Source organism: Medicago sativa, chromosome 8 (assembly GCF_051527215.1).
Source record: "Medicago sativa cultivar Bolivia chromosome 8, Bolivia_mono, whole genome shotgun sequence".
Lineage (NCBI taxonomy): Eukaryota > Viridiplantae > Streptophyta > Magnoliopsida > Fabales > Fabaceae > Medicago > Medicago sativa.
The window spans coordinates 65,389,825-65,403,617 of NC_140756.1; the positions used below are offsets into that span (position 1 = coordinate 65,389,825).

The 13,793-nt window shown below is 32.8% G+C and overlaps 1 protein-coding gene across 4 annotated transcripts; it reads right to left on the reverse strand.

Annotated features, from left to right (window-relative positions):
- Window positions 1-1,103: 1,103 nt before the first annotated feature.
- Window positions 1,104-7,315, reverse strand: LOC146900569 (ubiquitin domain-containing protein DSK2a-like). 4 transcript variants are annotated; one of them, XM_085735705.1, is made up of 8 exons: window positions 6,929-7,315; window positions 4,988-5,710; window positions 4,645-4,862; window positions 4,442-4,558; window positions 3,983-4,032; window positions 3,089-3,126; window positions 2,396-2,488; window positions 1,104-1,669 (listed from the first exon to the last, which is right to left on the reverse strand). In XM_085735705.1, the coding sequence occupies exons 1-8, from the start codon at window positions 7,155-7,157 to the stop codon at window positions 1,521-1,523; spliced, it is 1,617 nt and encodes a 538-aa protein (XP_085591831.1). In that variant the 5' UTR covers window positions 7,158-7,315; the 3' UTR covers window positions 1,104-1,520. The 4 variants fall into 4 exon arrangements, with proteins under 4 accessions (XP_085591831.1, XP_085591830.1, XP_085591829.1 ...); XM_085735704.1 differs by having other exon boundaries at window positions 2,396-2,491; XM_085735703.1 differs by having other exon boundaries at window positions 4,985-5,710.
- Between the last annotated feature and the right edge of the window lie 6,478 nt (window positions 7,316-13,793).

A 13,793-nucleotide genomic window follows, 5' to 3' on the forward strand; every position in this document is an offset into this window, starting at 1 on the left:
CTCTAGTTTGAATGTGGATGTTGTTGGTGTTTAGTGAATTTTCTTGTCTAAAAATAGATAGTTGTGGTGTATCTTTAAGAGACGTGTTATTTGAATAACTTATTTGGTTGGCAATTTATTTGACAACTATAGTTTTATAAAGAAAAAGTAGATATTGACACGAAAATCAAAACAATAGATAAATAAATAAAGTAAAAACATAATGTGAATATAAAAGAGAAAATTGTCACAAAAGTTGTCACGGCTGTATAAATATTATTTCTCATCTATTAAGCAACTGTCATAACACAAATAACAAAAGCTTAACTGTTGAAAAATAATCTTAATGATCCGGACAAAGTTCCTATTTGGATAAACAACACAATTAAGTGATGATAACATAAGCAATCATCACTACAAGTGTTATTATATGTGTTATTTTAATAATTGAAAAATAAAATAAAATCAAACTATTTTTTTTATATAAACTATAACTTTCATAAAAAACTTACAAAAATTAGGTAAAGCAACTTAACAAAGAGTTTTTTTTAAAGAAGTTAACATAGCATCATAAACTCTCATACAGACTCAAGTATTTATTACATCAGGTAAATTCAAATAAGTGAGTTCAAATGTGTTCAAAATTACAAATCAAATCATTAAGAAATATTTTATAAATAAATGGACTAATTTTAAACAACTACATATAAAGAGGATATGAAATTTTGAACCGTCTTTTCCATCAGTCTTTTTTTCTTTCTTGAGGAATAATGATATATTGTTGGTATCATTGAAAAAATTAAACATTGTTTGTCGGTTTTTTTATAATTTGAAAATTCAAAATCATGTAATCAACTTTATTCAAAATTTCGTAAAAACACCGTTCATACTTTACAAGTGTTACCATACTTTACAAGTGTTACCGCAACAAAAAAAGCAGGACAGTCGTTCTTTCCGCTAGTAATACTAAACGAAAAAAAAAAATCATAATATCATTTAATCTAATCTACACCAATTCTCTAATGGGATGAAACTCATTTATTGTTGGGTGGAAGACTGAACTACACAGTAATTTAGAAATACCAGTGATAAATAAAATCCACAGATTAGTTCAAAAGACACAATCAGAGTAAAAGTTCAGTCGATCAATAATCTGTTCACACTACAAATGAGTATTTGGGATTTAACAGCTCTTCCCCTGCCAAATCAGTGATGACGTAGTTATCAAAGTACAAATACAAATGAATAATATAAAAATGAATTCACTTGAAAATATTAAGCTCTCAAGATGCGCCATAAAACTATAAACTAGTTTTAATATAAGTATGTACATGGAAAAATAAATAGAAACATCAGAACTCAAATGAAGGAAGATGAAGAGATTACAGTAACAACGTATATATAATCTACACCATTTCAGCTCTGACCACTATAATTTGGACAGATTTCTGATTTTATTTAAATATCCAATAAGGCGCTTGAACATAGTGGTCAACCTCCAAAGTCTGCAGAGTAGAGAACATCATGAAAGCAATTTGCTACTACTGACCAGTGTTCCCCAAAAGACGTTCAACGGCTGCATGAACATTCCCCGAAGTGGCAATAAGAGCCCTTATGTTCTCTTGTGTGTCAAAGAATCCCATCTCTTGAAGCTGTGTAAGCTGGGTGGCATACAATTGCTCTGGTGGCTCTGAGAAGACAACAAAAAAAATCTAGGTTAAATTCATTACTCATTATTCGGTCCCACATTGTTTGAAGTTTTTTTATTAGTTTCATATGTTTGAAAGTTTATAACTGGGTCCTAGTGATTCAAAAATATCCAATTGGGAATAACATTATAACAGTAAAGGACCAGATCGGATATTTTGAAAATTGGAACCAAACTAACAAATTTTATTGGTACCCCACAGTTTCAAGAAGACTTCTTATAGCTCCCTGAATTCAGCTTACTTTTAGAAACTTACATAATTCAACCGTAAGCAAGAACCTAACTAGATTTTTCTAGTGGAAGAGCCGGATACAAAATGTAAACTAGAGACTTGGGCTTATATATTTGGATTGGTAGAAATGGAATGAAACCATAACATGTTTAACTGCTTGGATTGTGTAAATTAGAATGAAACAAGATCGCATGCATTTCATCTAATTCCATCCAATACCTCACTTTTATTCCAATTTTTATTGCGAGAAGTGGGATGGAACATGCCTTTTCTTCCATTCCATGATTAAAATATCCAAACAATAAAATGATAACTTTATTCAATTCCACACCAAACCATTCTGTTTTGTTCCATTATGTACCATCATGCATTAAATATCCAAACATAGCCTAATTCCTAAATAGTATCTATCATATGCTACAGATTAGCATAATCTGAAATATATTGAGAAAAAAGTAGAAAACAACAATGCTAACCATTTGATCTATTTGGAGCAGCTCCAAGGCCACCAGCTCCAAGGCCACCAAACATGCTGGATAACATCTCCAACCCCATGTTGTTAAATGGTCCTGCCAATAAAACAAGTAGATAATTATTTCGAAGAAATGTTGCAACTTCTGTTTGCAATGAAATGACAGTCGCATCATCCAAAATAGCCATCACCTAACTTAAAACTCCGCCTCCAAAAGAGTTGTTAATGCACATGAAAATTAATTATGCAGCTTAAATATGGTTTGAAAAGAAGACATCCATGCCTACTTTTATTTATGAATTGCCTAACAATATCTGAGTTGGTAGTCACCAAAGTGTATTTCATAATCAAATTCTCATTTTATTACTTAAAAAGGAAAACCAAATTTCCTGTTCACCTGAATCTTCATTCAGAGAACAAGTGGAAGAAAACTACATTATATTATTCTTTTTTTTAATGGCGCGGGTAAGTTTGTTAGTTGTTATGTTAGTATTTTCTCCCAACTCCATTATATTCTTCAATGTTCAGCCGATTAAAAATATTTATAATTCATTAAAGTCAACTACTCAAGTATGGATGCATAATTTTAAGATTTAGTTAAGCAATTTGAATCACCAATGAAATACTAAAACAACAATATAACAAAAAGAACAGTTTGAATTATCAGAAACCAAGATAATGGGGGGTTATAGTGTACCAGTCGCTCCACCAGTTTGACCGGTTTGACCCGATTCCCTGCAACAAGATGCCAGATTAATAAAGCAAAAAAAAAAAAATATTAAACAGAATAAGAAAGAAAAAAAAAAAGTTAACAAGAACAGAAGGAAAAAAAACAAGTTAACAAGAACAGAGACTGTATTATATATAACAGGTTAGGCCAGCACAAATGTAAACCACCCTCAAACAACTCTAAGTAATTATATCCACTGCATAAAACTTTAAACCTTGTGTTTAAGTCACAGTCACTGGTAAGAATCCGGTTCCAAGAGGTTTGAGTTGTATTGTATGTAAGATTTTGTTGCATGAATATAGTGCAAGAAGTATCATTTGATTTAGTACGAAGAATAGCACTTCACTTTATAACAATTTTATTTACGCACACAGAATCAGAAAACTTTATACTTCACTTCCTTAACATTTCTTTTGGATTTTGGAATGATATATTAATTTGAGATTTCTCAAAAATATATGGTATTTCTAGTTCCTAGTTTACTCGCACAAAGGCAAAAATTTCCTCTTTCGGTAATTGTGAACAGAGATATTAAAAGATCTTGGTTTTCAAGGATAGACTCATAACACCTTGGACAGTAAAATGGAAGCTATATATATGCATAGTTTTTGGCAAAGTGATCATGTAAAAACAAATAAATACAAGAAGGCTTGGACAACTACATATTTATGGAATGTCAAATGAGCCATCTAAGTATAAGGTCAGTTGCAATGGGGTTTTAGACACAGGAGCAGAGATAGTAACTACATCATTAAGCAAAAGATTAAGAACTTGAGACATTTGAAGTTCTCGTGTCCTTTCAAGGATAGGTAGAAAAATGCCAGCTGAGAATGAAAAGACCAGAGTTGTGTAATTACGTACCGTGTTGATTGTTGCTGAGACAGAAGTGCTTGCTGGAAAGACATGAGTTGCTGTCATTGTATAATGAGACAGGGTAGTGAGAATATATTATTTGAAAACAAGTAACTATCAAATTACATGGGAAGCAATATACTTCTTTATCATAATAACAAACCACATTTTAAACAAACGAATTTTCTGCTGAAAAAGTGTAAATTTTTAATTCACAATACTTAGGCATCAGAGTTTTCATTCAACCATTTGACCTATGACATTGACGCCGTTGTTCAAATTAGTCTTTTTGCCCGTTATTTTTCCATATTAATTTTGAATTTGTTACGAAGTAACTATATACAAACATATGCAGCAACTTTTGACAAATTAAGAATCTGAGTATCAAACCACATATTTATTGAAAGATATCAAGATATATTAGATTAAATCTGTCAATAGTAGATACATTAGATTAAATCTGTCTACCTGCATTGTCTCAGGTGATTGAAACAAACGTAGGAACTCTGGATTTTGCATCACATCTCTAAGAGAATTTAAATCAGGCATGCCACCACGTTGTTCAGTATTAGCAGCACCAAGAATCTAAAAAGTAAAGTAAATATTAGAACGATCAGGTCAACATATGCACATTGCATCATGTACTCGTACAAGGCACAGTAAGTAGATACCTGACTCAAAGTTTGTGGGTTGGAAAGCATACTTTGCATCATTTGTGAGATAGCTGGATTTTGCATTAATTGAGTCAATAGAGCAGGATCTGGCATACCACTACCACCCAGCATGCCTTCAAGGCCAGGCAAACCAAGCCCTCCTAAGCCAGTAGGTGCTTGCTGCCTAGCATCCCCACCAGTGGTTGATCTCCTGGTGTTATTTTGGGGAGCTCCAGCTGCATTGTTCCCCATAAATTACAGCATTAGTCACAATAATAGTCTCAAAACATCAAAAAAACAGAATTAAAAAATGTCTTTAAAACGAGCTGGATTGGAAAAAAAAAGTATCAGAACTTACTACCTGTAGAGGACCAAGGATTAGGAAGTGGGTTAGCATTGGGTATGGGAGAACCAGCAGTTGTTTCAGAATTAGTGGTTGAGGGATTAGTTGATTGGTCCCTGGCTAGGCCACCCTGAGTCCCTGAAAGTGCTGTATTACCGGCCATTGTAGTGGCATTTAAAAATGGTTCTTGAACGTTTTCATACATGCGCCTCAGCATGTTGAATCCCTCAGGAGATGATTCAATGTTGCTCATTGCCCTATCTGTATTTCTCATCATTTCACGCATGATCTCAGGGTTCCTTGTAGCTTCAAGGGTCTGGCGGAGAGTACTGGGATCATTAAGTACGTGTGCTAGCTCAGGGTTTCGATCCATGAGCTCTTGCATCTGTGGGTTGTTCATTATGAGATTCCGCACTATCTCGGGGTTACTTACTAGATTCTGCATAGCAGGTGAATTCATCATTTCTCTCATTAAATTGGGATTTGAAATAAATGGTTGCTGCATTTGTTCAAGATCCGGAAATCCCTCGCCAAATAAGCTATTTCCCCCAGTGCCATTGGCACCTAGTCCAGGAAACAATGAAGCTCCAAAACCGAGCCCTCCTAAACCCCCAGCAGCATTAGCTCCAGCGCCTGCGGCATCATTTGTTGTGGTATTGGTGCCACTACTATTGGTCCCACCACTCGCATTGGTAGGTGCAAAGCTACGAACCAAATGCACAGCATGATCTGCCTCCAAACCTATAATAAATTACAAATGCAGATATTAAAAGAGTTCTATATAGTTTACAAAATAGAAAGAATAAACACATTCAAAGGCTATGTGAATATTATCAAAGAATCGCCAATATAGGTCTATTATATTAATTCATAACAGTTTCAAGACAGAAAAAAGAACTATCTACAAAATCGCTGCATGTATAAAAGCATACAGTTACTCAAAGATGTGTGATGTGAACTTGACTTAAAGACATAAACAATGTTCCAAATCGAAACCAGAAACTCGTTAAAAAAACCATCCCGTCCCCTCAAGCTTCATTTTCAAAAAATTATAAAATAAAAAAAATAACATTGATATATAAAAATAAAAACCAATTTGTTCCCAAATGGAAGCATGAGTGAGAAAATAACACCCTTCACATCCCACACCCTTCACATCCCACATCCAACACCACATCTTCTATTAGTTCAGAAGCGGGGAATTGCGAGTTCGAACCCGCATTCCAGCATATCAAATGTCCCAGCAGCCACCATTTGAGTTGTACTTATGTGACCTAACACCGCATCTTCTATTGTGAACTTCTTAATAAATCATTCTCCTATAAGCATAATTCACATCACAATCCTAATCAACCATAAGCTACGCATTTTGAATTGAATCGTTCTCTTTTTTTGGTAAACCAAGTATTCTCCCGCTCGCAACTGCAACTGCAGAGCCTATTCTCTCGAGACTTGTTGGACCCCAAACAAACATCAAACTCTACCTAAAAGTTTTTAATGTTACTGCATGGTCAGTCTCAGATTTGAACCCGAGACCTTGGTTAGTTGAGTCATTCTCTATCACAAACCAACCACTCGTTAATTCATTCATTCGAAAATCATCAAAATCTGCATTATACTCAAGCAAACCCATGGAATAATCTACAATACCTAACCGAATATCATTAAATTCGTAAAAATTAAATAACAAAATCACATAAAAACTAAATCGAACAGAATTAAACCATAGAATAATTTACAATACATAACTAATCATCGTTAATTTCAAAAAAATTAACTAAAAAATCACCTAAAACTAAATCAAACAGCATTAAACAATAGAATAATCTACAACACCTAACTATAATTAAATTCATAAAAATTAACCAAAAAAATGACATAAAGCAAAATTAATCAGAATTAAACAATTTCAACAGAACCAATCAAATTAACTACATCGAGATCGGAAAATTGAACTACCATAGCTTTGAAGCGTTTGATCATCCTTCAATATACGACCTTTGTAGATGAGACGTTGTTGTTGCGCGGGGATATCACAGTTACGCGCAATGAGATCCTTGAACGATCCAACGGTGGAATCGAGAGAAACCTGAACGGAATACTTTGTACCGTTGGAGCATCGAACGTTGATGTTAACTTCGGTCTTCGATTCTGAAGCAGAATCCTCAACGGCACCGTCACCTCCCATGGTGGCGCGTGAATACAGTCGCGCGTTGAAGGAAGATTGGATTGTGTTGAATCGAATGAAAGGGGGAAACAAAACCCTAATTGAAGGAAGAGAGTGTAGAGAATGGAGAAGGAAGAAGGAGATAGTAGAAGCTGAAAATTTGTTTGTTTCGCAACAATAAAGAAAATTTATTATTTGTCTCAATTTATTTATGTTAAAAGGATATGTATTGATAGTGTAAATTAATGTTACACGGACACTCGATCAAAATCTATTATTTTGTCATGTCAATTGGCCCGTTTGTTTTGGTTTTTTTCCAAAAAAAAATAAAATCTATTTTAATTTTAATTGTTTGTTTACGATTTTTAGAAAAATCATTTTATCAAAAAAATCTATTTTCACTCAAAAATGAAAAGCTGTTAGGTTTATTCTCAAAATCTATTTTTTTTTAAAACAACAAGGAGGTAAACACATTTACATGATAAAACTCTTTTTTTTTTAATAGATTTTTATGAGTTGTGACAAACAAAAAAAACTTTAGATTTTTTTTAAAATCTCTAAAATTTAATCTCTAGATTCTTTTAACACAAAATCTATTTTTTTAAAGGTAAAACAAACGCACCCAATGTCATCCCACTCTAGGGTAGTTAGAAGTTAATAATGTGATATGAATGTCGGGAGTAAAGTGTAAAAGTGAGAAAATCAAAGGTTGTTATTTAACAAATTTATGATTTGTTATTATGTATCTATAATATTTATTTTTAACTAGCATTTAAATTGATACTTCGTGCATCTCTGTCCGTTCTTTTTATTACGTTAATGCATATAAATTACGAATAGCAGTTTTTATGAAATACTATATTTTAATTAAAATTAATTTAAAATAGATTAAAATTATAGGCATAGATAATATATATTTTGCACTTTTATATAGCAATGAACTAAACTTATATTTTTCAATGATATTAACAATATAACAAATATAATATAAATTCTTATCTTTTTGAATGACATCAACGAAATATCTTATCAAATTTGCTTAAAAGATATAACTGGAAGGAGAAAAAGTCATTACAAAACACTCTTAATTTCTATGTATATCTTTCTATGTATATAGCATAGATAATTAACAGAGTATGATCCATCAAAATAAAATAGCATAGCTATTTAACAGTTGATATTTACTAAGTTTAGAGGAGTATGATCCATCAAAAGTATTATGATATCTCATTGAATTTCAATGTAAACATAATTTCTGGTGACAGTGCATGTCTTTTAAAAAAAAATTAACTTGTAGGAAAAGTTTATATTTTTTTATCATCATTATCGATTAATTATAATTTTGTCAAACAGAAATTATCAATTAATCATAAAAAGTTTCTCTAACATGTTCAATATTGCACATGTTAAAGCAACTAAAAGTACCAAACTTTTATTGAAAAACAATATTTCTTTATAAAATAGTAGTTATGTACACCCTCCGGTCACTATTATAAGCAAAAATCAACATTCTAGGTTCATTCATTAAATGATGTATGTAGTCTTTGTTATAGACTACATACATCATTTAATGAATGAACTTAAAATGTTGATTTTTGCTTATAATAGTGACCGGAGGGTGTATTTAATATAAAATACACAAGTTCCAAAAAAATTACTATTTTGAACTACTTTTTTTAAAGAACTATTTTTTTTTGTACAATTTAAAGAACTATTTTAAATTAGGCTTAATTGATTATTTGGTCTCCTAACTTATTTCTTGTTTTCAACTTGGTCCCATAACTCTAAAAAAAGAAAAAAAATTGGTCCCTTAAATATACATGTTAGTCAAAAAAGTCATTTCTGTAAAATCTTGACTTCTCCCGTGAATGAGTGCACAAGTGGCCAATCCCATGTGGCACATATAAAAGAAACGTTTTTTTTAACCTAGAAATATGGTTCTTATTTTTTCTTCTTTCTTCCTTCCTCCTTCTTTCCTCTTTCTCTCCTCTTCTTCAACCTTCAAAATCGAATTCAAAAGGTCACACAAATTCGAATTCTTCCCAGTTTTTTTATAAACCCAAATTTAGTTTTAATGATCAATTTGCTTCATTTTAACTTGACATCAAATAAATAACTTGTTGCAACTTGTTTTGTTACGACATCATAAAATACATGAACATCAACGAGGACCTGAGGTTGAGGTTCCATGTCGTTCCCCCCAACAATGAGCTCCTCTCGAAATTCCTCAAACTTTGATATCGTTGGCAGTTCTTTGACTTGAAGGAGTTGAAGCGATTCCAAATAGAGAATAGAGATTGAGTTGCTTTTATGGATATGGGTGGACGATGAAAATAGCATAATCAGGAAATGTTGTTTCAATTTAAGAAAGGGAGGCATGGCTTTTTTATGATCTTTGGGTGAATCAAATGGTTAAAATAACGTGATTGTAGACATTTTGCAACTATCGTAAATCCAAATCCTTCTCTTTGATTGTTTGGGTTTTAATGAGTTATAATCTCTTCTTCTCTCATAACTCAAGAACAAATGAATATTGAGTTTATTAACAAATGAATTTGAGCGTTTGATTTTTGATTTTCTGGGTTTACATATGAAGATAGATGAATGTGTATGATGATTATGATGAAGATGAAGAAAATGAAGAAATGTAAGAAAATATTAGTTGTTGATGATGCATAGTAAGATATAATAAACCTGCAGTATCTAACTTCTATCTTTTAAAATAAAAGATCAAACGATCAAAGTTAAAACTTTAATAAGATCTGCGATCGACCTCCCACAAAGTTGGTCCATCTTAGACATTTGTGGTTAATGTTAACAAACTCAGACTAATTGAGTGACGGAGGTAAAGTTAAAGGACCAGTAAGGAAATTTTATTAGTTACGGGACTCAAAATGAAAACGAGAAATAAGTTAGGGGACCAAACGATCAATTAAGCATTTAAACTACTTAACATGTGCAACTTTGCACATGATAGAAAAACTCAATCATAAATTAGGTAACTAGAGTATAGAGGAGCCCGAATATAGGACAAAGATTATCCCATCAACGAATTCTTCACATCAACAACAAGAGTTCAATACGTGTATTTATGAATATAAGTCAACATATTATTGATTAATTTTTTTTGTCAATTAAGGTTCCAATAACCGCATCAAGAATCAACACAATTGAATTGAAAAAATATTTAGGTAAAATTACCTCAAATGAATATTACATGCAAAATTCAACTAGGAACTAAATAAAAATGTGATTTGTGAGTACAATCAGATAAAATTATGCACATTTACGAAATTCTAATTTTTACCCTCAAAATACAAATACATAAGTAAGAATCTAATCGGTAACAAAAAAAAGTTTTACACAAAAACATAATTTTATTTTTTTAAAGACAAAAACATAATTTTATTCATATGCAAAATAAGATGCTTATGCACTTTTAGAAAAAGAAATTTTTTGTGAAAAATTTAATCTTGAAATGTGCAAAAAAAAAATTCAAGAATAATCATTAGGAAAGCAAAGAAAACAATCACAAGCATAAAAGAAGATTTATCCACCACATGAGGTCGTTAAAAGTAAAGTTATTGTCCCTCAAAAAAAAGTAAAGTTATTGTGTTTCACTTTCAACCAACCATAGGATTGCGCACCTTAATTTTTTCAAGCGAGTGGTGGATAGAATCATGTTTATTCTTGAAGATTTTTGCATTTATTTCTTTAGAATCTTCCCCATCCAACCAAAGATCCCACCAAAATAAGAATGTCGTTCTGTCACCAACTTCACACACAAAATTATCATATATCCATCTTCTCATACTTGTAGTAACACCATTGCTAATATTGCCTAAATTACTCCACCACATTGAACCCCGTTCCCCCTTTACGTGAAACAAGTGCCCAACCTCCCATAACCTAGTTGACAACACTCTGACCCACAAACTACCATGCTCTTCCTTCAACCTCCAAGACCATTTACCTAACAGAGCCATATTAAATCCCCTTAATCGCCTAACCTCCAGTCATCCTTTCTCCTTGTTAGAGCAATCAAAATCCCATTTTATCCATGAAATTTTTCTAACATCCACACCCCCCATAGAAAAAACAATTAAAAATATATTTGAAAGAGGAAATGATACACACGGAAACTTTGAAGAATGAAAGAAAGTGGACCGAAAGAGAGGACAAGACAAACTTCAGAAGAACCAATCGGTCATTCAAAAAAAGGTTTATACTCGACAATCTAGATTTGATACGGTCAAGGAGCAGTTGCCAGAAATTCAGCTTGTGGGACTCAACACTAATATGAAGCCCCAAATAAAGGAAAGGAATATGACCAGTTTTGCAACTCAAAATAGAAACAGCCTCAACCAACCAGAAAGCAGCCACATTAACACCAACCAACAAAGTCTTATTTAAATTAACCTTTAGGCTTGAAATCAGCTAGAAAAAGGATAAGAACAATTTTCAGGGATAAAACATTTGCTCCACTCTTGACACCCAACAGTAAAATGCCATCAACAAATTGTAAATTAGAGACTGAGATGTTGTCTGAATGACCTACTGAGTATCTTGTAAAGAGCCCAGCCTCCATAGATGCTTTCAACAAAACATTAATTTCTTCAACTGCTTCTAAACAGAGAAATGGTGATAAAGGGCTTCTCTGCCAAAGCCCTCGTTCAAATTTGAACTCATTGGTTCGACTCCCGTTAACCAGAACTGAAGCTGAAGTTGTACTAACACATTCGATAATCCACTTCCGTGAAAGGGTAGGAAAATTCATTTTTACCATCACCATTTTGAAATACTTCCAATCAACCGAATCAAAAGTTTCCTCAAAGTCAACTTTGAATAACAACAAATCCTTTTTTAACTTGCAGACATCATCCACTATATCATTTGCCACAATAATTTCGTCTAGGATTTGTCCTCCTTGAATGAAACTTGATTGAGAGTCTGAAATTACACTTCCTATTACTTTTCTTAATATGTTAGATAAGACCTTAGATAGAACTTTGTACATGCTTCCTACAATGGAAATTGGCCAAAAATCAGAAAGTCGTTGCGGACTCTCAACCTTAGGAATAAGGGCTATAAAGTGTTATTAATACCTCTCGACAGTTTCCCGTTACGATGGAATTCCGACATGAACCGCATAAAATCATCTTTAAAATCAACCCAAAAATCCTTTATGAAACCAAAATTAATACCATATGGCTCTGAACTTTTAAAACTATCACAATCCAACACCGCCTATTTTATCTCCTCAAGGTTGAAAGGTTTAACTAACTCTCCACTTTGCAAAAAAAAACATAAAGGAATTAAAAGAGAGATTTTCAATCGTTGGACGATTCGAGGTACCTAATTGAAAGTGAGAAGCAAAATGATTGAAAACTGCTTCACGGATACCCTCCACCCCCTCCATTTGTGGCTCATTAACAAAAAGATAAATAATAACATTTGAACAAAGACGAGAAGACATGATGCCATGATTTTTTTTGGAATTAGCGTCACCTTCTTTTAACCACAAAATTATGGATTGCTGCTAATGATTTATGGTATTCAATTTTGACAGAGTGGGCAAATTAGAATTTAATGAGTGCAGCTCCTCTAGCTCTTAATCCTCTAAATCAAAATTCTCCCCCTAAAGGAAAATCGATTGCATAAACAGGCAGCGGAATAAAAAAAATTGATTTTCTTTCCTTGGATCAAATTAAATTTGACATTATCAGTGATTCGAATGTTACCTCTCGAAGTGCAGAAAGGAGACAGGAATCTCGATCACAGCAAAGCAAACATCAGAGCCTCTACAAGTCCACATGAACGGTGCTCCTCCAATTCTTGGTGCCAGCCAAGCGATCAGAGGTTTGGGAGAATTAGGTTTTTTGAAAACGTGTAACCATAACTTCAGCACAAGAGTTATATTTATAAAACTCCTAGTGTGCTCTACAAATCAAAAGTCATGATACATAACACAAGTTTAACGTAAACTATTGGCCTCTAGAGCTTACACCCCCCCTCCTCCTAAATTTTGAGTGTGTTTTTACAAGATTTTATAATTTTTAGGCATGATGATTTCTCTTAATTCAACCAATTTATTGACAACAACATTCTTTTTTATCTTCCCGTGTGTGGTAGGCGTTTCACTTGGTATCGGGGTGACGACCTCTCTATTAGTCACCTTTATAAATTTCTTTTATCAGAAGATTGGTGCGCACAATAACCCAACTGTGTTCAAATTGCTTTGCCTAGAGGTTTATCTTACCACTGCCTAATCTCTTTACAATTGATTAGGAAAATTGGGGTCCATGCCCTCAACGCGTGCTCAAATGTTGGGCTGATCTCCAAGGTACAAGCAGTAAGTTACATATATACAAATTTACAAAATTTAAAGATACAAGAGTTTAGATAATTTAACCTTTATTTACAAAATTTTATTTTGTGTGAAGATTTCTTCCATTTTCTACTATGAATGTGTCACGCTTCAAATTTTGATCCAACACATTACGCCAAATTATTTTAATTTTTAGAAAAACCATATTTTTTTAAAGGAGATTAACTTATTTTTTGGTAGTAGCGGGGATTTGAACCCCAGACCTTGCATATTTTATGCATTGTCCCAACCAACTGAGTTAAGCTCACGAGGACGGAGATTAACTTATT